The sequence below is a fragment of the Capricornis sumatraensis genome, chromosome 16 (assembly GCF_032405125.1).
Source record: "Capricornis sumatraensis isolate serow.1 chromosome 16, serow.2, whole genome shotgun sequence".
NCBI classification, from domain to species: domain Eukaryota; kingdom Metazoa; phylum Chordata; class Mammalia; order Artiodactyla; family Bovidae; genus Capricornis; species Capricornis sumatraensis.
In genome coordinates, this window is record NC_091084.1 from 23,904,351 (window position 1) to 23,929,504 (window position 25,154).

Here is a 25,154-nt window from a genome sequence, read left to right on the forward strand (position 1 = left end):
AAATCAAACCCAGGTCTTGGGAAAGGAAAAGCTAGCACCATACCATTCTGTTCCTTTTCATTTGTTTGAATTTAAAACTCACCATCCTGTATCTCCTGGAGAGATAATGGCAGAAAAAATATAGGCCATTCCTCTGCCTTTTAGAAACTGGTATGATGATTGTTCCCTCCGATGTTTTGCAATGTCTGTTATGTTCAAAAGAGATCTAAGAAATTATTCTGCCAGTTTTAAAGAGATGGGGAGGAAAGGATTACCCAACAGTGTCATCTTCCCAGTCATTCTGTACCATTGTCATAAAGGAGAATCTCTTTTAAATGATTTTTCAAAGGAAGAGTTTGTAATGCTTGTTTACTTGGAGGGTTTAATGGAGGAGACATGGAGAATGGACTTTCTAGAGTAGGCTGACTTTATGAACGTAACTTGCTCAGCAGTAAGCATCTCTGTTTCTGCTGGACAAACAGGCTGTGTTTAGTCTGCACGTCTCCTTCAGAGAAGGAAATTCCTGCCCCGGCCAAGTATCTGCTGATTCTCTCTTCTTCCTCTTCACACACATCCTTGCCAAGAAATATGTACCATCTCACCCCACACCCCACCAAAAAAAACAGAAAGATGCAGGTAGATAGCCCTTATTGCAGTGTACTTTGTGTTCCAGTTAGTTGTGTGCCTATCTATCTCTGGTTCCATTTCGAGCTCCTGCTCCTTGAGACTGGGACTGTTCTATGCATCTTTGTATCTTTCCAGGGTAATATATTTAAGGATACGGATGATACATGTTTGTTGAATTGGAAAAAAAAGAACATCCTTACCTTCCTTGAAAAGAGTAGCTTTCTTGTCACATCTGTGAAAGTTATGTACCTCGCCGTGGAACAGGAACGAACTTCTGTACAGCCTGTCTCAGAATGATGGCAGAGACTGCTTCAGGTGGATACCTCTACCTGTACATACTTTATCACACCTTTTCTGGAGTTTCCAGCAAATCACTGGTTGTCCTTTCATTGCACCAGGAAGAATCGTCTTATCTCAAGGGATTTGTACATTTATGTGTATAGAGAGAGGATTAATGTTCCCGAACTTTCCATTCTTGCCCTATTTACAGGCCCAGACTGTGGGGCTCCCAGTGACCGTGCATTCACCCAGCGTGCGAGCGATGCGATCTGCCCTTCTCCCACAGGCATCCGCCGTGGACGCCTTCGCGTTTCCCGCATCTGGCTGTCAGGCAGAGGCAGCGTTCATGGAGGAAGAGTGTGTCGACACTCCAAAGGTACGCACGTGTTTGAGAGACTCCGAGCTTGCAGGTTGGCTGGAGCCGGCAGCTGAGTCCGCAGTTGTTGTACTTTGGCTTAGCTGAACTTTGTCATTTCTTCAAGGCACTCAGGAGTGTTGTTTTTGTGCGGAAGACCTGAGGAACGTGTCCAGAGAGGACCTCGGCTCCCTCTCCATCTTGTCTTCACCACGATTATGTAACTCGTCAGATCTCACGTGTACTTTTCAGAATCTTTCTTCCTTCTGTTTCCTTAACCAGTCTCTTCTCACAAGTTCTAGATCCCTCATAGGTTTTGAATTTTTTTAAGCCAACTGTAATTCTGAAAACAAAAACGTGACTGTTGTGCTGACTTGGGCTTTGCCTGTTACTACGGCCCTTCCTCTGCATGTGCTGCAGCTACAAAATGATGAGCCTTTTTTGTTCGACTAAATATCTCTTTGTGTCCAGTTTGAACATACCTAAAGGAGATAAGTTTATTCTGGTGTGCTGTATAAAGTTGGCCTTTAGTATATGGACGATGATAGCTTCTCTCATTTCATGGATGTTTGTTGTTGTTTAGTTGCTAAGTCGTGTCCTGACTCCTTTGTGACCCCTTGGACTGTAGCCCGCCAGGCTTCTCTGTCCATGGAATTTCCCAGGCAAGAATAGTGGAGTGGGATGCCATTTCCTTCTCCAGGGGACCTACCCGACCCAGGGATCAAACCCTGGTCTCGGGCTTGGTAGATAGATTCTTTAGCACTGAGCCAGCTGGGAAGCCCAGTGGATATTTATTCCACTTCTTATTTGTTTTATATACTTAGCATCAAGTGATATACTGAAGATCACATTAATGGGCAGGTCTTAGAGCATGTTTAAAATAGACTCATTTCTTCTCTGGCTGTGTGAACTTGGACAAAATGACTGATTTCTTTGAACTTACATTCTCTCTTGTAAAACGAGGATACCAACTTTATGAGACTGTTGTGAGGGTTAATTTAGAGAATGTGTATGAGAGTCTAGGCAAATTGTAGATACTCAATAAATATTGGTTTCCTGTCTTTTAGCCTCATTAGGTAATAAAAAGATGACTCAGACATTAATTCTGCCTCACAGCCTGTAGTCTAGCAGAAGAGACATGATGCATAACTAACAGCAGTGATGCCGAGAACTGAATAAATTGATACATAACCGGTCCCTTAGAGAGACAAAAATCAAAATGCTGCAAGACTAGGAGACAGTTCCAGTTTGATCAGTAATGTCTTTGGTTTAACTGTCAGAGCTGGGAATTAAGAGACAAAATCAGGATAGATGGCAACGAGGGTGTGCTGGCTCTCTCGGCAGAGGGGAAATGTCAGGAAAGCCCCGTCCCTGCAGGTCAGAGCCGGAGCTCAGCATGGCTGAGGGAGCGGGCCTATGAAGGGGAGTCGTACAAGATAAAGACAAATAGCGTGCCTTGAATGCAAAGCCGAGGGATAGACTCTCTCTAGTCTGAGGCTCTCAGCATGGGGACATGTTTCAGTACTATCAGGAGAGTTTGTCTCAGATGGACTTCTCCAGGAAACAACTGAAGATTTTTTGATAAGGAAGCACCATGATCCATGTTGTACTTCAGAAATAATCTTGGAAATGTCCATAGCCTACCTTGAGTGGGAGAGATTCTGGTGACAAGAACAGTGGAAGGCTAGAGCATGTGTCAGGGGAGATTGATAAGAGACTGCGCTACATGGTGCCCGTGAAACTGGACAGGAGGCGATGGTATAAACAAGATTGCACAGATAAAACTGATAGACTGTTAGAAGTCCAAACCAAGGACAGCATTATGAGCCCTGAGGATCAGGAAGGTGAAAGTCATTTTCAGAAACAGAGGTAGAGCTGATTCGGAAGTTAAGTAATGAGTTCAGCTAGAGCGTAATCAAGGCAGCCTGAAGCTAGGCTGCTGGGTTCCCGACCGCGAGGAGTTAGCGTCTGTGTCCCGGAGGACAAGGCCGCTTCCTGTGGACAGTCTGTTTCCTCTGCCTGCGGTTGCCTAGCATGTTCAGATCCTCATAAACTGCTGTTACATTCCCACCCGGAAATTTAGACATAAATTGGGACAACGTGATTCATTTATTTTTAAAATCTAATTCCCTTGAAAAAATTAAAATGCAGTGTGCTGAAAGCTTGGCTGTAAGGGCATCAGGCCCGAAACACAGATTGGGCACTGTCTGCCGTATTATATAGGGCAGGCTATTTTTAAAGCTTGTGATTGTTACCGTAACCAGGAAACAGACAGGAAATGAATGATTTTGTGAAAGATATAGACAGAAGCTAGATGGCATATTTGCATTTGTAGGAAGAGCAATGCCACGCTGGAACTGGCCACCCACACTGACAGGGCCACCCTGGCGCCCGGCCAGGCCATAGCCTTCTGCTGTCTTATTCGTGGAGCGTTTCAGCTATGTCAGCGGTGCTCTCTGTGCCTCTTGCCTCCCTAGCACCTCTCTCTCTGGGCCCATAAATAAGCGCACACGCAAAACCTTCCGACGGATACCGGCCCTTTGTTGCTGGTCTGGCTTCGCATCCCTCACTCTAGTGCCTGTTTTTCATCTCGAAGATGCTGAGTAACTGATGTGTTGCCCCATCATTTCTGCTCGCAACTGGTGGCAGGCACTGTGCCTCTCAGGTTTCACCTCTCTTTCCCTCCCAGAAGTTTTCAACTTCACCTTAAAACTGTCAGTAAAATCCTTCAGGGAGTCGTGTGGAAACATGGGTTTGGGATTGCTGCAAAAGATAGCACCTTTCTGAGATAGTCATGCAACTCTGAGCAGTCACCACGACCCCCGGGAAGCACAGAGGCCTGTACAGGGGCAGAGCAAGTCTGAAGGGTTAGTCTTTCTCTTTTGAGAGTTTTTGGGGGATAACGGACTTTACACACACACACCCGCAGATACTTTTAACATTTTATTAGAGGTTATAATAAAAGAATTTTCCAGGTTACCATCTTCATAGCTGGAGAGTGGAAGGAAACTGTGAAACTGTGAAGTAGAGCTGTTCCACCTCTATTGACATTTTAAATATTTTAATTATAAAGGTAGCACACGAAAGGCAGAGTCTAAAAAGGATCGTCAAAAACCTTTAATAGTTTTAACCTCTAAGACTTAGTCAAGGGGAAAAATTACTCTGAATTTGAACTTTTTAATTTATAATGAAAAAACATCAATCAGAATCACAAACAGAAAATTCAGAGAGGGATAAAGGAAAAAATTAACTTACTCATAATCCCCCTACCCAAAACAAAGGTAAGCCCATTTTTGACATGTTTCCTTAGAGTATGTTATAGATGGATAGATAGATGGATGGGTAGGTGGATGAGTATAGGGTGACTCAGCACGTAGGTAGTCTTGTTAAAACAAAATCTTACTCTATTATACATAATTTCAGACCTGCCTTTACATAAAATATCATGGGCATTTTTTTTTCCATACCATGAAATCATCTTTGAAAGCATGGGTTATATTTAACAACTGCCTTATATTAGATGTACCCTTATTTAACTACTTGCCTATTTTTAGACACCAAGTACTTTAATTTTTTTTTGCTGCCTTATATATGCTTCAGGGATATGAATATCCTTGTGTCTAAATTTTTGACTAGCTTTGATTATTTCCTGAGGATAAATATCCAGAATTGGGGTTATCCAGTTCTTGCCTTCCTTACCTGGTTATTTGTTTATTTTAATTTGCCTCAAGATGGTAAAAATGCTTTAAAAGAAAATGTTGCTTTATTCTCATGCTTTAAACAATTTTATTGTTATAAAGTATTATCTTCAGTCAAGAAATGATGGTAATATATACAATGCTTTAGTTATCCCTCCTGGAAAACTTTACTCTCATTTTACAAGTGGGAAAAAAAATGAGCCTTATAGAAGTTAAGCAACTTTCCTAATAAGAGCTGAGGTTTAATCCTCTTCAATATATGCCAAACTTGCCAGGCACTTAAGATATGAATTAAATAAGGCATGTTCCAGCCTCCAGACTCACTGGCTAGTACTATGCATTAGTCTGCTGTGTTAGCACAGGCTCCCATGCAAAATGCTACAAGCTGGGTGGCTTAGACAACAGAAATTTATTTTCGTAATAGTTCTTGGAGGCTGGAAGTCCAGGATCAAGGTTGTGGCCAGTATGATTTCTGGTAAGGGCTCTTCCTGGCTGGTAGAGGGTCGCCTTCTCATGTCCTTCCATGGGCTTTCCTCTGTGCTCTCATATATATAGAAAGAGTTTTCTAGGGTCTATTTGTGTAAGGACACTAATCCTACCAGATCAGGGCCCCACCCTTAAGACCTGATTTAATTACATTTCTCTAGAGACTCCATCTCCAAATACAGTCACCCTGGGGTTACGGCTTCAGTGTGTGAGTTTAAGGGGAGATGCAAACATTCAGTATGTAACAGTCTACCAATCTCTTGTACTAGAATCTTGTATCTGTGGTAAGCTCAGGGGTGTTATTAGTTACGGGTAGAGTTTCTGAGGGTCTGACCTCCTACGTGTATGCTGCCTACTGCATGTGAGGTCTCATCAGAAGTGAGGTGATTGATCGACTTTAAGGAAAGGCAAAAGCTCTTCATTGGAAAATGTACCTTTCACTCACACTGTGTTTTGAAGTCCTGTCCTCAAAAGGAAACACTCATCTGGGGAAGAGGGAAGGGAGCCCTGACTGCTGCTGGCCAGCATTCAGAGCTGTTGTGTCCTGGTGCCATGATCCGTCTCGGTCTAGGAAAAGAGCATCCGTCTTCCTTCACTTTGAACGACCACTTGTCACTTTAAAACCTTGTAGTGCATTAGCCGCCTTATCCTAGTAATGGCTCCAGCCCCAGAACAGTTTTTTATGGAATAACTGTCCCTTCCCCCAAGCAAACAGCCATCTGAGTCACCCAAGTCTCCCTCTCCAAATAAAGGGCTTCGCAGCGCCTCCAGAGTGGTTGCCATAAGAGGAAAGTTGCCTGCGTCTGGCACGGTCAATTCCACGTCCCCTCTCACATACATGAGCCTCTCCTGCTTCCAGAGGAAACAATAGCTCTCGCGGGTGTATTCCAGGTGAAAGTGCTGCTGGGAACGCAGTGTCGCGCCTGGCTGCTCCTGAGCAGCTATTCACAGGAGAAAGCTGGATTGGTGTCCACAGGGGAATGGTTAAGGTAATGAGGTAAATAATTGCCTCCTCACTGGGGCTTTTACAGCCAGAACTGAAACCACAACTCCCCTCTGTGTGCCATTCCTGCCCGCGTCGAGGTGGTTTGCTTGGCAACTGCAGGGGCAGGCTGAGTTCTCACTCAGGAGCTGTGCCGAGCTCTTCCCCTTGGGGTAGGAAGTGTGGATACCGGGTATATTGCTGGGGGAAAGAGAATTCGGAGCCTTGGTGCTCGTTAACCTCTGCTGGAATTCCGGGCCTGTGAGTCATTTGTTATTCTATAATGGAAGGCTTTGGCCGGTTGCCATTTGGGTTTTTTTTTTTTTTTCACTCCTTTTTGTGTTATGTACATCTTTAAAGAATTCTTTTTTCCATTCCTGGGGTCCATAGAGCCAGGTGAAGACTAAATCAAATGTGCAGGTACTTAGATTATAAACATAAATATCTGGAGCCTTCTTGTATGTTTTATGGTTGGAAATTAGAAGAATGCTGCAGACTCCTCTTTTCTTACCAATAAGCCAAGCTGTAGGATGTTTTTTAATCTCATCTTCCCCCTCTTCATTTCCCTTCTTAAAAATAATAATAAGTGGTAGGCTTCAAGCTAATATGCCCTATTCATCTGGAAACCACTAAAAAAATTGTTTATTGTAATAATGATGACTCAGAGAAACCTGGGAGGCAGCGCCAGTTTGGGACATAACGGGCTTGTGTCTCTTAGTGCTGCAATTGACTTGCCGTAACTTCTAGTCTACACAGTTATCATTGGTAACAAATATGGACATTTTTAATATTTTACTTAATTTCTGATTGGCCTCAGGTCTCTTGACATTTTTGCCTTTGTGGATTTTTCAAATGCCGCAGCAACTGATGGTTCCTCTCACGTCCCTCTGCCCCTGACATTTAGGTAAATGGCTGTCTCCTGGACCCTGTGCCTCCCGTCCTGGCGAGGAAGGGGTGCCAGTCCCTGCCAAGCAACATGATGGAAACCTCCATCGATGAAGGGCTGGAGACCGAAGGCGAAGCCGAGGAAGAGCCCAGTCAGGCCTTCGACGCCTTCCAGTCCACACGCAGCGGGCAGAGGCGGCACACGCTGTCGGAAGTGACCAATCAGCTGGTCGTGGTGCCTGCTTCAGGTATGATTTCTAGCAAGCACCGGGCTGAGTCTCTGCAGCAAGAGTCTCTGTGTCGTCTTCTGCAAGAGACAGTCGTGATACCAGCCAGTTCCTGGAATGTTGTTTGTCTCCTATTCCTTTGTGGACAGCACTTCAGCAGGAGTTGAGATTAGGCCTGCTCAGCAACTCACAGAGATTAAACTGGAATGTCTGTGAGTGTCCCCCCACCCCCCACACCCAACTCCCGGGACTCATCCGAGAGCTACGTAATGCATCAAGGACTCTGGCTCTTCTGGAATGGCAAAGATCGTACGGTCCCAAATTCTGGAAGTGTTTTCCCCCACAAGATTCAAAGCTGATTCAGTTGACATGTAAAAAAGTTTTGAAAAAACGTTCTGGCTGGAGGTTGAAGACATGGTCTTCGTGGAAACTCACACTGGCCATGCTTGGTATTCCATGTTCCAAGAAGATGCTGTTTATTGGTGGTGATCTTGGTGTTTTGTTTTGTTTTTTTCTCTTCAAGGGAAAATTTTCTCCATGAGTGACAACCCCTCCCTTGACAGTGTGGACTCTGAGTATGATATGGGGTCTGTTCAGAGGGACCTGCACTTTCTTGAGGACAACCCTTCCCTCAAGGACATGATGTTAGCCAACCCGCCCTCACCCCGCATGACGTCTCCCTTCGTGAGCCTGAGACCTGCCAACCCCGCCATGCAGGCCCTGAGTGCCCAAAAGCGCGAGGCCCACAACAGGTCTCCAGTGAGCTTCAGAGAGGGCCGCCGGGCGTCAGATACCTCCCTCACCCAAGGTGCGCTCTCCGCGGGCCCTAGGCACTTCTGTTGTAGGACTCCCTGGGGTCCATTGCCATGTTGGTTTCATACCTGTGCTCACTTGAAAGGCCTTGTATTTTATTTAAACCATTTGGCCACTGTTCTTTCTTTCAGGAATTGTAGCATTTAGACAACATCTTCAGAATCTGGCTAGAACCAAAGGAATCCTAGAGTTGAACAAAGTGCAGCTGCTCTATGAGCAGATGGGCCCCGAGGCAGACCCCAGCCTGGCCTCTCCCGCCGCTCAGCTCCAGGACCTGGCCAGCAGTTGCCCGCAGGTGGGTGCTCTGGGCCCTGCCCCCGTGGCTGTGTGAGAATGAGGCATGAGTCTGTCCTGAAGGTGTGTCATCTCATTCAGAGGATTTCCTCCTCCTGGAGCAGACACGTCCCTTTGGAAAGCCCGCAGCCTGAAAGCTTTCTGTGTTGCTGTTGTTTGCCCGACAGGCTGGGTAGGCCCACCCCCACTGGCCCAGGTGGTCAGTACCACGTGGAAGCCTAGACACTCACTCTTTGCTCAGCTCATCGCACAGATTCTATACGGATTCCCTCTTAGTCTCCCTGGAACTCCCTCCCCCGACCATGCAGGTGTACACGCACATACACACACAGATTACCAGTAATAACATAAATGAGAAGCTTATGGCCATTTATTTTTGATGTGATATCACATCATTAAATATTGTGAGTTATCTGTGCTAAAAGTACAAAAAGAATGGCTGTTGATGTAATTCATTTTATGTGAGCCCATGTTCAGTACATCAGGAGTATTAGAGCATTTGATGCCACATGAAGGGAATAAGCTGCTGGTGACTCGATCATCGTTTACTGCGGGTAAACAGCACGCATTCGTCCTGTTGTTCAGTTGCTCAGTCAGGTCTGACTCTTTGCGACCCCGTGGGCTGTAGCCCACCAGGCTGCTCTGTCCATGGGATTCTCCAGGCAAGAATACTGGAGTGGGTTGCCACTTCCTCCTTCAGGGGATCTTCCCGACCCAGGGACTAAACCTACATTTCCTGCATCGGCAGGTGGATTCTTTACCACCAAGCCATCTGGGGAAGCTCATATTCCTCTTCTGCAAAGTGATTGACCCTCAGCCTACTAGTTACGTAAAAGCCTTGAGGATTAAGTCTTAACAGAGTTGGAGTTCCCCTTGGATGTTTGCCAAGGTGCTTCCACTCAGATTTGAAATTTTCTCTTACGTGGGAAACTGAACATGTGTCCCCTCCCCCTCGCTCCCCAGGAGGAAGCGCCTCCGCAGCAGAAGGGCATGTCTGCGCTCCCCAGGGGCAGCGCACACCCGCAGCTCTCCCAGCGCCACAGCCTGGAGGCCCAGTACCTACAGCACCGACTCCAGGTGGGATCCTCCTCCCCCTTGTCGCTCCGGCTCACCATGATCATCCCCACTCTGCCTCTCTGCACAGCAGGAACCTAGTTTGCTTGGTATTTATTTTGGGTAGCTGCTTAATTCCTTTATAGGCAAGCAGGTCTGACTCTGCATTTGTAGTTTCTAGAAACATGTTCAGACTTAGCCTTATGCTCTATCTTGGCAGCAGAAAAAGACTTGTCCTCAGACCCCTGGAAAGGGTACTGCCACTGAGCAGCAGGGAAGGGAACTCTGGCTTCTTTGCTTCTGTTTTACACCTCTTGCGTGCATACTGAGTCGTTTCAGTCACGACTCATTGTGACCCTGGACCACCAGACTCCTCTGTCCATGGGATTCTCCAGGCAAGAATGCTGGAGAGGGTTGCCATGCCCTCCTCCAGGGGATCTTCCTGATCCAGGGATCGACCCGGATCTCTTCGGTCTCTCCTGCATTGGCCGGCAGTTTCTTCACTGCTGGTGCCACCTAGGAACCCCTTATGCCTCTTAATACTTAGCAAACAGGTACCATAAGCTCTCTGTTCGTGCCTGAAAATATTAGATCCCATAAAGAATGAATCATTTGCTCATTCAGTAGGTGCCTTTGCTAGAGATTTAACTCCACTTTTCTCATTGTTCTTAGTCTCCATGAACCTCCTGGTCCTGGAGGACTTTAGAGACAGGAAAGTGAAGCAGGTTGGAACTGAGACAGCCCAGGCCTGCTGACCCAGGCTCTCCCAGGCCTGCTGACCCAGTGCTCTCCCAGGCTCTCCCAGGCCTGCTGACCCAGGGCTCTCCCAGGCTCTCCCAGGCCTGCTGACCCAGGGCTCTCCCAGGCTCTCCCAGGCCTGCTGACCCAGGGCTCTCCCAGGCTCTCCTAGGCCTGCTGACCCAGGGCTCTCCCAGGCCTGCTGACCCAGGCTCTCCCAGGCCTGCTGACCCAAGGCTCTCCCAGGCCTCCTGACCCAGGCTCTCCCAGGCCTGCTGACCCAAGGCTCTCCCAGGCTCTCAGTGAGCAAGTGTCAGTCCCTGCAGCCTGCAGCTTCTGGAGGACTCACGTGTGTTCATCCTCCAGGCAGAAGTACAGGCTGATGACTGTGTCCTGGATGACAACATGTCATGCTTGTATTTTTTCTGCTCTTCTAGAAGCCCAGCCTTCTGTCAAAAGCCCAGAACACCTGTCAGCTTTATTGCAAAGAACCGCCACGGAGCCTGGAACAGCAGCTGCAAGAACATAGGTGAGAGACGGTGGTCAGCCAGAGAGGTCACTTTCTTTGTGGCTGACTTCAGCTGGGTGCGTTGTCCTTCCCTCTAAAGTTTCCCTGTACCAGGACAACAGGTTTCCATATGCTAACACGGATATTCCACTGTCCGTGGAATATAGGCCTGTCAGAGAAGAGCAGCCCTAAGCCTGCTTTGTTTTCATTTTCTCCTGGTGTTTCCTCTCTGGTCTGTGAATAAACCTAAGCATTCAGGACCTGGGGGCTAATGCAGTTTAAGTGGGTTTTACTAGAAAGAAGGCCTCCAGCCTCCCTTGTAGTAATAGGTGCTGTCCAGCCTCCCTCGTAGAAGCATCTCGGCCAAGGTGAAAGTAAAAGTCGCTCAGTCATGTCCGACTCTTTGCAACCCCATGGACTACACAGTCCATGGAATTCTCCAGGCCAGAGTACTGGAGTGGGTTGTCATTCCCTTCTCCAGGGAATCTTCCCAGCCCAGGGATCGAACCCAGATCTCCCAGACTGCAGGCAGATTCTTTACCAGCTGAGCAAGGTAGATGTCCCCCAATCCATGGTCCTCCAGAGGCCCACCCCCGCCTCAGAACCCGAGGATGGGGAATGTGCCCCTTGCTTCAAAGGGAGGAAAAACCCAAGGGTCTTAGAGAAAAGAAATTCACTGTGTTCACTTGAGCACTGAGGGATCAGCCAGAATTGAGACAAAAAATAAGACTGGGTTTAAGAAACCAAACATGACTGGTTCCTACTCCCGTTTTTTTTGTTTGTTTTTTTGTTTTTTTTTTCCTGCCTTGGGAAAGAGAGAAGTGGGAGGACGGACGCTAATGACTGATACTGGATTTACATTAGAATTGCCGTCACTGAAGAAGACCTAAACTTCTTTCTTTTGGTATTGCCAACTTAGACTCCAGCAGAAGCGGCTCTTCCTCCAGAAACAGTCCCAGCTGCAGGCATATTTTAATCAGATGCAGATAGCAGAGAGCTCGTACCCACAGCCCCTTCCCCACCAGGAGACGCCGCCGCCCTCCCAGCCGCCGCCGCCTTTCAGCCTGACCCAGCCCCTGAGCCCCGTTCTGGAGCCGGCTTCCGAGCACATGCCGTTCAGCCCCTTCCTCAGCCCGTACCCCGAGATGCGGCTGCAGCCGCTGCCCGCCTCGCCGGGGGCCCATGGGTCCCCGCCGCCCCCGCCGCCCCCGCCGCCGCCGCAGTCGGGGGGCACCCCGGCTCCCTTACAGTTCTATCAGACTTGTGAGCTGCCAGGCGCGGGCTCCCCGGAGCCCGAGCACCCCACTCCCGGTCAGTACCCGGCGGATGGAGCCCCGCAGAGTAGCATGGATGGACCGGACTGTCCCAGGAGCTCAGGACTGCAGGAGGCCCCCTCCGGCTACGACCCTCTGGCGCTCTCCGAGTTCCCCGGACTCTTTGATTGTGAAATGCTGGAAGCCGTGGACCCACAGCACAGCGGCTACGTCCTGGTAAATTAACCTCAGCTTCACAGGAAGTGAGGCGGGTTGGGTGAAAAGAGTGTTGTCTTTCTATTTTCATTCCAGCCTTTTAAATTTAAAAGCTCGTTTTCCCGCCCTCTCCCTGATGGGGAAGAAATCAAGTCACCCAACTGGAATTGGAGGGCCGGCCAGCCAGGTGTCACCTCCTGCTGGCTCTGTCCCACCGTGGTTTTCTGTGGCAAGTGCTGGAACGTGGTTGTCAGCTGCAGCTCATGCCCTTAGGTCAAGTGGAGCGAGCTCTCAGCGGAGGCACCAAGAAAAGTTTCATAAGAAAAAGACATCCAGACCTAGGTTTTACACAGAACTACATCAGTTCATCAAGGGAAACCTCGGTGAAAGCAGGAAAAAAAAAAAAAGGCAATATATTTTTCACTGAAACAAGCAACAGCATGTTCCTCAAAGGCAAATCAAGAATACATATTGAAACTGATGCACAAGAAATAAAGTTGTACTTTGTCGCTGAGTCGTTAAGTTCTGAGCTGCTGATGCATGGTGTTCCCGAGACCACTCAAAACGGTAGAGCGTGAGCTCTGTTTCAGGGTCCACTGAGTAACAGCGGATACTGACCCCTGAGACCAGCAGTCACCTCCATCTGAGCATGGGTGACACATCTCCTCAGAAGGTCCCTAGGTTCCAGAGTGTCAGAGTGTCCTGAGAGCTCCCAAAGATGCCACCTGTGGAACCAAGAGACACCCGGCAGTGGAGACCAGGGGCGGGAAAGTCAAGAATTGGTCAAGAGCAGCAGCCCCGGGCTGGGGAAGACGGGCCCTTCCCGCACGGTCTTCTGTGGAGACTTCCGGTTTGGGGCAGTTGGTCTGTAGAGGACCTTGTGTCTCTTTTAAAAATGTAATAACTACTTTGACTTTACACTAGGTGTTGCTAGTTGTTTATTGAGCTTTGTATATTTGGACAGTTTCATATAGGGCTTAGAAATTTTAAGGACGAGGAAAAATGAACTTTATCTCCCATGTGAAGTGGTAGTGCTGTGCCTTTCCCCTCCCCCAGATCACGCTTTAACAATTTCTTTTCTGTAGAAACCAACAGTTTTCCATTTATGTCAACGCTAAATCCAAAGTCACTTCAGAATTTGTTTTCCACCATGTGGGAATCACATACTTAATTTCCTTAGAATTTTGACGTGTAATGAAATGTTCAAGTATTACAGCAATATTCAGAAGACCACAGGTGTGTTAACCATTTGAGCAGATTGATCTGCCAAACATATGATATATTACTCGTACAACTGAACCCTTACAATTCAGTCTTCAGAGTACGTGAAAAAAGATGCCACAGCTAGTTGACTGTGTAACCTAGAAATAATGAGTAATCTGTCATTGGGACAGTAAGATCCAAGTGATACAAATTCAGTATTATTTACAAAGACTCTCGTCTCTGTCCCTTAGAATGGCTTGTCCTGTGAGCAGATGAATGCGTAAGCACAAAGCATCTCCCTTAAAGCACAGAGAAGAGAGAGACTACACTGATGCTGCATCGAGAAAACACCCTTAAGGTGCCTTTCCTCTAGCGCGAGTCCCGGCAGGCGAGGAGGAGCGGGCAGGGTCGCGGGGTTCTGTGACGGCGAGGCTCCGCAGGCACTCTGCTCGGGGCTGCACTCAGTGTGAGCACGGGAGGGCGGTGTGGAGGACTTGTTTTTGTGATTGGATAAGACGCAGCAGAAACCCAAGAAGGAAGTAGGCTCCTTCTACGAATTGTTTATTCCTCCTCATGCTTAAGATGGATGATTTTGTGAAATAGGCAACATAAGAGATCCTTTCGTTAAGATCTCTAATCTGTTCTAAGTTTTTGCAAAATAAGCCAGTTGTAAAACAAGCTTCATTTGTTTAGACTGAAGGATGTTTTCCCAAAATGTTCTACAGAAGTGCTATAATATTTATGAAATTAAATGCCTTCCAGATTGAAGACGGGGGCCGCTCATTTCAGAGTCCCTAGGATGGCAGAGTTGCAGGCCAGGCCATGAGCCGCTGAGCCCAGGACCACTGGGCTGACGGATGAGGCAGCAGAGGCTGTGGGAGTGTCACGGCCCCAGAGGTGGCCCCTGGGGAGCACCCAGCAGTGCCCGGGTCTGTTCAGACCGCAGACCGCGCGCGAGGAGCATGACCCGTCCTGCTGGACTGTGTTGTAAGCTCCTGTTTGCTTTTCTCATTTATTTCAAGCAGAAATCAATAAATTCCATAACGATCTGTATTCTCTGAAATGTAAGCTGGTGAGAGGAGGCTGGTTCTGTTGTTCAGTCAGGCATTTTTCCCACCCCCATCTGACCATCTCCTTTGCTCTGTCCCCTGACTAGTGACCTGTGTGAGCCTCCAAGCTGTTTTCTCTTCACAAATACTAAAGTAACACTAAGAAGGCTTGTACTACTCTTTTTATAAGAGAGGTACTCTAAAATGACGCCGTTGCAGTCTGTCTCACACCAGTGTGTGTACACTACTGTATGATAACCGTTAGCATCACCCTCTTGTAAACCGGGCTCCTCTGAAGACACTTTGGTGAGACGACCGTGAGGTAAAAACTTCATTCAGCAAAAAGTGCAATATGTGTGGTACTTTATTTTCGTTTATGCTTTCTCTTTTAAATCCGGAATATTAGTCTATGCTTTGGGAGAAAAAGCACTATCTCTGCAGTGTCCAGTTGGGGAAGTGTGTCTCTAGTATTTACGTGCAGCTGATATGCTGGTCCCTGTAAGGCAAACGCAGCACGTTAGCACAGCAGGCGGGGTGGAGGGTCCCCCCGAAACGGCCACGCGGACGCCCGCCACCTTGCTGCCGCCTTAGGAGCAGAGGAGGAGGAGGAAGGTTCTCCACGCCAGCCATCCTCCAGTTTCCACATGAGGGCCCCGTCAGGAGGACGAGGAGACGGAGCTGAAGGGCTCCTCCCTCCCCGCGTCAGACCCCGCCTCCAAGGACAGACAGTCGGCGTCCCTCTCTCCCTCAGCGTTGGAGCTGCGACCTGAGCCAGTCTGCTGGGGCTGGCCGGAGCCGCTGAGGGACGGGGGCCCGCGCCCTGCCGGGGAGGCAGTGGCGCCCTCTCGTGGCGGCACTGGCCGTCTCCTCTCTGCCTGAAAAGGTGGGTCTTAGGGAAATGAAATCTGCCTAATTGCCAGAGTTGGGAAGAAGGGTGTGATCACAGCTGAAGCATGACTGGCTGGCCAACCAGATACGAAAGGAAGGTAAGAAGCAGCCGCCTTCGCTCTGGCCGGTCAGAGGTCCAAGTGCATAGTGGTCAAGACGAGGCCCTGCTCAGGTGCGGGCAGTTCACACGTGGACATGAGGAAGTGAATGCTTTCCCTGGCAGGGTCCTCCCAGCCGCAGTCAAGCCCCAGGTTAATACTGGGTTCTGTGTTGGGGTCAGAATTTTCCAGCCACGATTGCAGTTAGAAGCCTGTATGAGGAGTCACACTTCAGTTGGCTTGAGAGAAATCTCACTCCAGCTAATTTTTCACATTTGTTCTCCTTTGAGACAATACGTAGGGCCTTTTGACAACATTGGTCCCACGAGCAGTGGCGGAGTCTGTTCAGGGCTGACCTTAGCTGTACCTGGACCCCGAAACTGGGCTGTCTCTGCTGCCTCCTTGGAAGCCACTCGAGCCACTCGGTCTCTTTGTGCCTAGAAATCACAGGTAAAACCTGGAGAACAGGTAGTAAGTTGGAGTCACTGTACAGACAGGGATCTTTGATCATTTTATTGCTTCTGGAAATTTTTCTAGAACTTGTCTACAGAGTGATGTGTGAAAGACAAGAACGGTGTCATCTGCCTCTCTTTCTAAACTGGGACCAAAAGAATTGAACAAATGCGCGTATCCCTTCTGACAGGTTTGGTAGTTCGGCGCTCCCTGGCCTGTGGTCCCAGGGAGGAGGCCGATGACGGAGCACTGTCAGCCCGCGGCCCCTGGAAGGCGTGAGGGGACCCAAGCTGGCCTTCCCCAGCACCCCCCAGACTCTGGACCCCGAGACCCTGGCCTCACAGTGCCGCTCCCATCTTTGTTTCACTGCTCCTCCCCGTGAAGGTAGCCTGGCTGATTCCAGAAGACTCACAGCAGCCCCAGTTATACCACCGTCTTGCCCACGTCTCATATGCAGATTTCAACACACCGGGCAGAGGCGTGCACCTGCTGTTGCAGAGATTGAGAAAGGCGCAGCAGCACTGCCTGCAGCCAGGGTAGGTTTGCTGGTTCCTGCCAGGCACTCGGCTCATCTGTCCAAAAGGAGCAGTAGCTTCTATCTGCACATTGATTTACCCAGCACTTTCACAAGCGATCTCTGCTAACTCCTCACAGCAGTACTATGAAATTAGTTGAGCAGTTAGTCCTCATTTTTTACGGCTGAGGAAACCAAAGCTCTGAGCTCTCCAAGCCACAGAGCTCAGGAGTAGAGGAGCTGAGGGAGGCTCTCGGGACGCTCTTCCCTCCTCAGTAGCAGTTGAGGCATCTCACGAGTAAACCGCTATATAAGCAAAGCCCCCATGTTGGTTAAGCGCTGGATAAACATTGTCCCCAAAACCTTGTTCCGAATCGACTGCTGCCTAGCTTTGGTGGAAGAGCTGCCCTCCAGGTAACAGTGCATGAGCGAGGCCCGGGGAGCCACAGAGTCCACAGGAGCCATCTCTCAGTGTCCAGTTAACCGCAGATGCTCAGGCTCATGCCAGAGATGCCGCGTTTCTCCATCTCCCACAATAAAACAATTTCCTGCAGAAGCTGGTAATAGCACACACCCTTTCTTGATGCCAAGGGGTCCAGTTGCACAGCTTAACTACCACTGCAGACGAGCAGACTCAACCCCAAGAAAGGGTCCTGCTTAGAAAAGAATCAGGAGCTCAGTACAGTCCTGAGGAGGGGGGTGGAGTGTATTTACAGTGAAGGCCCATGGAGTTAAAAAAATAACATACTTTGAATACTTTTGTCTTCAGAGGCAAAGTGGGTGGGTAGGGAGGAGCTTTAAAAATAGAAGTACAAAATAACATCCTGGAAAAATGTGACCCCAGATCGGAATAATGTTACATTAGCAAATACAGATAACTGGGCCTTGCTAGGGGCTGTGAGATGCTTATCTGTTCAAGATTTGCTCAGTCAAGGAAATTCACGTGGTGATTCCATCCCACTATTGATGGCAAAAGAAATCTGCCTCCACCAAAATCTCTGAAGGCAAAAGAACCACAGAGAAAGGAGGTTTGCTTCTCTTTGGGGTTTGCAATTTAGGAAACAAAAGTGATAGAGCTATTTGCACTTTGTAGAAAGGGCAAGATTATTTGCTTATTTCTGAAGGGAGGAGGGTGGTCTTCGCTGGATGTTTGGTTTGTGAAAGAGTTACTTTTGATAAAATTAATCTAATTGTAGTTATTTTTTTCTGTGTGCTTTTTTTTTAATTACTAAGAAAAAATGGTGAGTTCAATAGCTTTGGTATTTTGAGTGCAAATCATAATAGCTCCAATGTGAAAAAAATCAAAATGTAACCTGTCACTCAATGTTAGAAAATGGCTTAAAATACAGTTTAATAAATGATCTTTGTATCAAGCGTAATTTAAATGGGGTAATTTTCTGCAAGGAAAATGTATTGTTTCTACCTTTCCAACCCTCTTGAATTAAAATAAAAACAACTTGTTTTCTAAGAGCCCGGGTGATCTGAATGGCAGGTGGGTGAAGCAGGGCCATTCCCTCGTCAGGCCTTGGGTGGAATTTTGAAAAGTATTGATGGTGGCTCTGTTCCCTGAGCTCTGGTGCTCATTTCACGCTGCAGAGAAGGACACTGGATGTGTTCTCATTGACGTCAGCAGGGTAAATAATACCTTGCTCTAAAGTCACCCGAGCACACGGCAGTGCTGGAGAACACTGGCCAGAGCACAGCTGACCACAGTCTGCACACAGGTTGGGGAGCAGGGGGGCGATGCTGCCGCCGGCACTCACTCGTGGACTCAGAGAGGGAGCCGGGCGAGGGTCTCTGCAGCGGGAGGGGGAGCTTGGGCTCCCTCCGCCCCAGGACAAGCAAGCTGCAGGCCAAGGGGACACTGGCACTTCCTCAGGATGGCACATATCTGCAGAACACACACACTGTGGTCCCCCTGCCCATGGGACCAGACGCACCAGGCTATGGCCCCCTCCTGATGGGAACCAGCTCAGTACCCACGGAGCTGGAGAACCCATTTGCTGAGGCATCTGGGGCACTCTCATTCACTCAGCACTTGTTTCAGTGCTGGACCCCAACTGAAAGGGCAGTATTAAATCCCACTTTCTGGGGATTTCCCTGGCCGTTCAGTGGCTAAGACTCCATGCAGGAGGCACAGGGTTGATCCCTTGGTCAGGAAACTAAGATCCCACTTGTGTGAGGTGTGGCCAAATTAAAAGGGAAAAAAAAATACATCCTACTTTCTGGCAGCAAATTTAAGATTTGGTTTCACTCAGACCATTCCAGTTGAGCCATGCTACAGCACTGAGACAGCTCCCAAACTGAGGGGTCACCCGCTGGCCCTGGTGGGGGGCGGGGGGGAGGCCTGGAGGAGACAGCCAGGGGCGGAAAGAGAGCAGAGCCTGCCCGCCGACCACCCTGCTGTCCCAGCACCACCTACAGGCACTCGGTCCTGCTCCCAGATAGCTCTTAATCTCTGTCTGGCTGCCTGAGAATCCAGTAACACTCCTTCAACTGCCTTTTTTTTTTTTCTTTTTTGAAGGAAAGCACTCAATCTCAGCAACAATGTTTTGCAAACTTTACCCTTTCCCACCAAATTTCTCCATCATCTTGATCTTGTGTTGCCAAAAACAACGCCAGTGTCCAGGGTACAGGCAAAAATAACAGCCCTGCCAGCAGAGACTGGCCGGAACTCTAGCCCCAGGTCAAGCCCTTGACCTTCACAGGCAGAATCTTGGTTCGATGGCCTTTGTGAGCCAGAAGCTCAGTGCAAGGGGCAAGGGTGCCCTGAGCTCCAGACACCAGGACCTCTGGGGTCCAGAGCTTGTCAAGAGTGCTCCCACCTCCAAAGCAATGCAGCATCTGCAATGCTCCTCACCAGAGTCCATCTCCATCATGGCCAGTCAGGGTCCCACCCAGGGTTCTGTTGACCATCTGTTCCTTTCTACTCCACTAGTTCTTAAACAGGTTTCACAGATGCCTCTGACATGATGATAAAAGGCTCTGGATCCTCTTCTGAGCAACGAGCAAACCTACATATACACAACTTGAGACAGACAATTTTAGCGGAGGAGTTGCTTCCTGGACCCACTGAGGCCTGTTTGTGGGGCTGGAGGGGTTTCTAACCCCCAACTTAGAGCACTAGCATCCCTGTCTGCAACCCCTAACACTCCTCAGTTGCCCTCCTGGTAGTGGCTCAGTGGTAAAGAATCTGCCTGCAGTGTGGGAGACCTGGGTTCAACCCCTGGGTCAAGAAGACCCCCTGGAGGAGGAAATGGCAACCCACTCCAGTATTCTTGCCTAGAGAATCCCATGGACAGAAGAGCCTGGCGGGCTGCAGTCCATGGGGTCACAAAGAGTCAAACACGACTGAAGCGACAGCAGCAGCAGGGTTCACACTTCTGAGTGTTCCCACCCCTCCCTGGGTGGATCCTGAAAGCAGGAGCGCCCCCTGCCCTGCCCGCAGCCCCAGGGCACCACGGGAGGAAGTTCTGGGCTTTATGCACTAAGCCCTGAGTACCACACCGCTACAAGACACGTGTCACCTGCACAGGCGACAGCCATTCTGCCCTTTTCATTTGGTCCCAGTGATACCACTTCACAGAAATGACAGTACGTGTGAAACTAACACAACATTGCAAACCAACAGGCACATGTGGCACGCAACATTCAGTCGTGTCTGACTCTGACCCCATAGAGTGTACCCCTCCAGGCGCCTCTGTCCAAGGGATTCTCCGGGCAAGAACTCTGGAGTGAACTGCCATTCCCTTCTCCAGAGGAGCTTTCCAAGCCAGGGATTGAACCCGGGTCTCCTGCACTGCAGGTAGATTCTTTACCGTTCGAGCTACAGAGAAGTCCTCTGCACTCTAGTAAGAATCTTTTAAAAACTGAAATGACAGGGTGGAGCAGCTCTGGAGGGATGGGATATTGTTCACGGCTTATCGTTTGGAGGGTCCCTTGGGAGAAACATGTGGGTCTCAACTGAAGCAAGCGGGATGTCACCTCAGACATCAGCAGCAGACAACCGAGGCCATGCCCCAAAGCCAGGTCAGCAGAGCGCGAAGCTGGCGCGTGCTTCCAGCCGCTCACCTGACACGCCTTTCTGCCACAGGTGTGCCAGTCCGCTGGCCCAACTGAGCTCCTCTGGACTGACAGTTGCAAATACCAAGGGAGCACTGAAAGCTCCCTTTGTATAAATTTCCAGGGGACTTTCCTAGGTACGCTGACTCAGAGCTGGTCTGCTGCCCAGGAGAAGCCGGTGCCGGGCTGAGCTGCTGAGTGAGGAACCCAGGTGCAGGAGACGGCATGCCCGGGAGGGGCGGACGCCCCACTGCAGCCGCGGCCCCGCGAGCTGGTTGTGCGGAGAGCTCAGGGAGTCTGGGCCCCAGGAAAGAGTTGTCGGGGATCCAGCCTCTCAGAGGGAGATGCTGTCGGCCTCCCTGTCAGGCAGACTCTGAAAGCTTCTGACTCAGTCTTTCTCTTCACGCCCCAGAGATGAGAGAATAAACGGGGCCTGAGATACCAAAAGGGGGCCTGACTGGGAGCCCTGACCCTGAGGAGGAAGCGCGTCACCACGCCAGGATTACCCACACAGTTGGGGGGCAGGGGTGGGATGCAACTGAACTAAGGGAAAGCCCCCCAGGCCTCTCCCTGAAGCATGCCCCACTGTGGGACCCCAAGTTCACAGACCAGCCGGCAGCTCAGGTTCCAGTCCAAGGCCTACTAGAACTGCCCCCCAGTCACTAAAGAAGCACCGATGTTCAGCAGGCCCCTGCGCCAGCCAAGAGAGGGCCCAAGGTCAGGCAAGCAGCTGGAGGAGGCTCCGGGGACGAAAGAGCTGGGCAAGGAGGGCCCAGCCAGGAGCAAGTGTGGGAGAATGGAGTCCAGCCTCCCCACCCACTCCCTGGAGCGGTCACTTGGCCACTAAGGCCCTCCAGTCGGGTGGAACCTATCCATTCTCTGCCAGGGACAGCTTGGGAGGCAGCAAAGGTCCCCTGGCTGGGTACTTGGCCCCTGGAACTACTCCCAGCCCTACTGCTAACCTGGGCAAATCACTGCCAAGGCTCATTATCCCAATGGTGACTCGGGAACACAGATGAGCTGAGTCAACAACCGCTTTACTGTGAGGTTCGAGTGCAGCCTGGCCTAGCCCTGCCCTCCAACAAGGAAGCACTCAGAAGACTCCCAGATCCCTTCAATGGCTTGTCACTTCTACCTCTCTTGTTTTCATTTAACTCCTGATCATCCCAGCACTCAACATAGAAAATAGTTGTTTGGTGCCGATGAAATCTCGTCACAGATTTAAGGTGGCTGCCCTATTCCGAGCACCTGCTCCAGGTTAAGACCCAAGAACAGGGCTTCCCTGGTGGCTCAGGGGTAAACAATCTGCCTGCCAATGCAGGAGACATGGGCTTGATCCCTGGTCTGGGAAGATCCCACGTACCGTGGAGCAGCTAAGCAGGGCCTCACGACTTGCTGAGCCCGTGCTCTAGAGCCCGGGAGCCGTGACTACTGAGCCCCCAGGCCCCAAAAGCCGTGCCTCACGAAGGAAGCCACGGCAATGAGATGCCCGTGCACCGCAACGAAAAGTAACCTCCACTCGTCGCTACTAGAGAAAAGCTCACGCAGCAACAAAGACCCAGCACAGCCAAAAATAACTAAACAAACAAACAAAAAAATACAAAGAACCAAGAACTTTGCCTAGGATTTCTTCTTTCAGTGATGAATTGTAGGCATGGGTACCACAGATAAAAGAACAGCTGTGAGAATCCATGTCCCACTTAGAAGGCTTTTCTCATCCGTCTCCAATTTTTAAGACTGAGCTTCTGGATACAGCAGGGCTGGAGGGCTTGCAGTCTTTCTCTGCAGAGACGGCTGCTCGGTCCCCACCCCCGAGAGAGAAGGTGTGGAGAGGCGGCAGGCCCTGAGCACACTGTTCCGCGGACCCTGGCAACGGTCTGCTGCCCTCTCCCTGGGCCCTGATCTCCGGATTGGATGCAGGCCTCCTCTTGTCATTCTGGGCTCAAGAGAACCAACCTCCTACCCTAAGGTTGGCCCTTCCTTGAGGAGCTCCTCCGCTTTAGACGTCCACAGCCGAGCTCCTCAGAACTGCCCTGGAGACCCTCAGGCGGCACCCAAGCCCCCCTACCTGCTCTCGGGAGAGAAAAGGACAGGCCAAGATGCCCCTCTCCTCCAGGAAGCAGGCTCCAAAGAGAGCCAAGATTCCCGAGTGCCAGGAGGGCCCCACCTCAAGCTGGCGAGAACTGCTGATTTAAAATACAGAGGGGAGACAGGTGCCAGAGGCAGAGGTCAGAGATCCTAGGGGCCCAAATGAATGACACGCTGAGCTTGGGGAAAATAAGGAGAACTGGAAAAACCAGAAGGGAAAACAAAGAAGGAAGAATGGGTGCAGAAGGGGCAGTGTCAGTGGAGATGGGGTGGCCGGGCCCTGGCCAGCATCTGCACGGCACAGGCTGTCGAGTCAGAGGGAGAACGACAGCAGGTTCCGGGGGGCGGGGGCTGCGGGGCGTGCCTGCGACCTCTACAGATGACGCTTCAAGTTGACTTGCTCTGAGTCTCTGAACCTGGACTCAGCGTGGAGCCTGACTGTCCCTCACAGCTGCTCCTTCCTGCAATAACAAGACTGACATCACTGTTGTCAGGGAAATGGTGTTTTGATTAAAATCATGTGACAGCTACTTTGCGATTCAATAAACAAATCCTCTGTTAACCCTCGCCTGACAGAGGCCCATCGGCAGCACTGTCAGCAGAGAGCAGCCACCAGGGGCCAGTCTGGGAGGCCCCGAGCAGGCACCCGTCAGCGCAGGAACTGGCCCTCGTCCCACGGGGCCACCCTGTCTTGGGTCAAGAGGCAGACCGAGCCCCGGGTTGTCGAACGCTTCCCGCAGGGCCCAGAGGCCAGTGGACGCTGGAGGCAGTTCCCATGGTTCTCAATAGCCGGGGTTCACCCCAACCCCGATGGGGCAGATGGCCAATCTGCTACACGCCGCCGACAGTGAGTGAGGGGTTAAGAACAATTTCTGGTTTGCAACTGGATGACTTCCTGGATCACTCACTTGGCTGCTGGCCCCTGACACACAGGGCTCTTGCCTGGCAACAGCCAATTCCTTTTCCATCTCACTCCGAGTCCTTTTCCTTAAGTCAAACAGACTCAGGGAAGGCTCCCTGAGTCAGGACAAGGGGTTTTACCGGGCTGAGTGATTTGTAGCCTCAGAAGCCGAGCACAGCTGGGCCTCCGGGTGCTGGAAAAGAGGCCCCGGTAGACAGGACAGGGTTGGGGGGGAGGTTCTCGGCCCGAGAAACAGAGCCACCAGCACCCACCACACAAGGCTGCTGCGAGGACGAAGGGAGATTTTGCTGGGAGCCTGACAAGCTGTCTACAGTTACCAAGTTTCGGGGTTCAGGACATGGCAGCAGATGCTGTTTCCCCAGCTTGTGGCCATCAGGGCCGCCTCCAGACCGCAAGTCTGCCACAGAGGGGTCATCTCAACTAGTCCTCGAGCAGATCTCAGGCAAACCATGCATTTAATGGCACAGTCAGTGGCCCCTGACTGAATGTGTAGGACTTCCCAAGGAAGTCTGTGGCTTAGGCTTAAAAATGCGAAACTGTTGTTCAGACGTGGTATTTTCCCTGAGGCCAAGTTCAGTGAAACAGAGGCAAGGACCAAAGGCTGCTGAGGCTGAGGGTGCTGTCACCCCAGCCCTTCCTCCGGGGCGGAGGCAGTCACTGCAGGGAGAGCTGAGCTGCCGGCCCTGGGAGAGCGGAGCACAGGGCACGAAGGGGAGAACGTTCGAACATAAGGCTGCAGCTCAGGGCCTGGCCAGAGCAGAAGATTCTCAGGGCCCCAGTTCACAAAACATGAAGGAAAGGGCATAAAGATTTCTAAGACAAATGTTTTGATGTTAGAACTGTCACCAAGCAAACGCACTGGAGTGGGTACAAAATACCATCACCTTCCCAATAAACTAATGCAGCCTGGCATCAGCACGCGGCAACCAGCCCCTCTGCGCTGCTTTTCTGAAGGAGCCTGTGAGTCATACGCCACCCTCCGAACAAAGAGCCCCAGGGCACTGGCTGGCCCCAACTTCGCTGAACTTGAACTTGGCACATGTCCTTCAGAGTGGTGTCAAGGGGCGGGGTGGGGCGGGGGCGGGGGGCAGTGCCTAGTAAAACATTCAGGCTATTACCCAGTAAAATGGTAAATGGTTTTTTCCTCGAATGGAAGTGACTACTTGAGATGAATTGTAGCAAGTAAGAACAGTCTCTTCTGGGAGGTATGCAGAAATAGCCTGCTTCAATAAGCAACCCTTTACCAAACCACCTCTCTCCTCTGCGTCGGGGGCGGGGTGGCAGGGTGCTGGCAAGCCCACCCCACCCTTCAGAAGGCATTCCCAGAATGAAGGTCAAACAATATATGTAATATATATAAAAGCAGACTTCCCTCGTCCCCGGAACTCCGCTGTCCTCTCAGGGAGAGAGCTCAAAGCTCTGGCTTCGCCGCCTCCGGCAGCAGCCCCAGGCCGCCGGCTGCCCTCCACCCACACCTCAGCCCA

General features: G+C 50.3%; 1 protein-coding gene across 2 annotated transcripts in view; it reads left to right on the top strand.

The window, feature by feature from the left end:
- Positions 1-18,005, top strand: part of SIK2 (salt inducible kinase 2) — a 131,231-nt gene extending 113,226 nt beyond the window's left edge. Inside the window, exons 9-16 of one of the 2 annotated variants that reach the window (XM_068988996.1) lie at positions 1,097-1,261; positions 7,311-7,539; positions 8,042-8,326; positions 8,463-8,626; positions 9,589-9,702; positions 10,854-10,945; positions 11,844-12,414; positions 13,848-18,005. In XM_068988996.1, coding sequence (XP_068845097.1) covers positions 1,097-1,261; positions 7,311-7,539; positions 8,042-8,326; positions 8,463-8,626; positions 9,589-9,702; positions 10,854-10,945; positions 11,844-12,414; positions 13,848-13,880 — 1,653 coding nt within the window. In that variant the 3' untranslated portion in view covers positions 13,881-18,005. Of the gene's footprint in view, positions 1-1,096; positions 1,262-7,310; positions 7,540-8,041; positions 8,327-8,462; positions 8,627-9,588; positions 9,703-10,853; positions 10,946-11,843 lie in introns of both variants that reach the window. The other variant, XM_068988997.1, reaches the window with a different exon arrangement.
- The last annotated feature ends 7,149 nt before the right edge of the window (positions 18,006-25,154 follow it).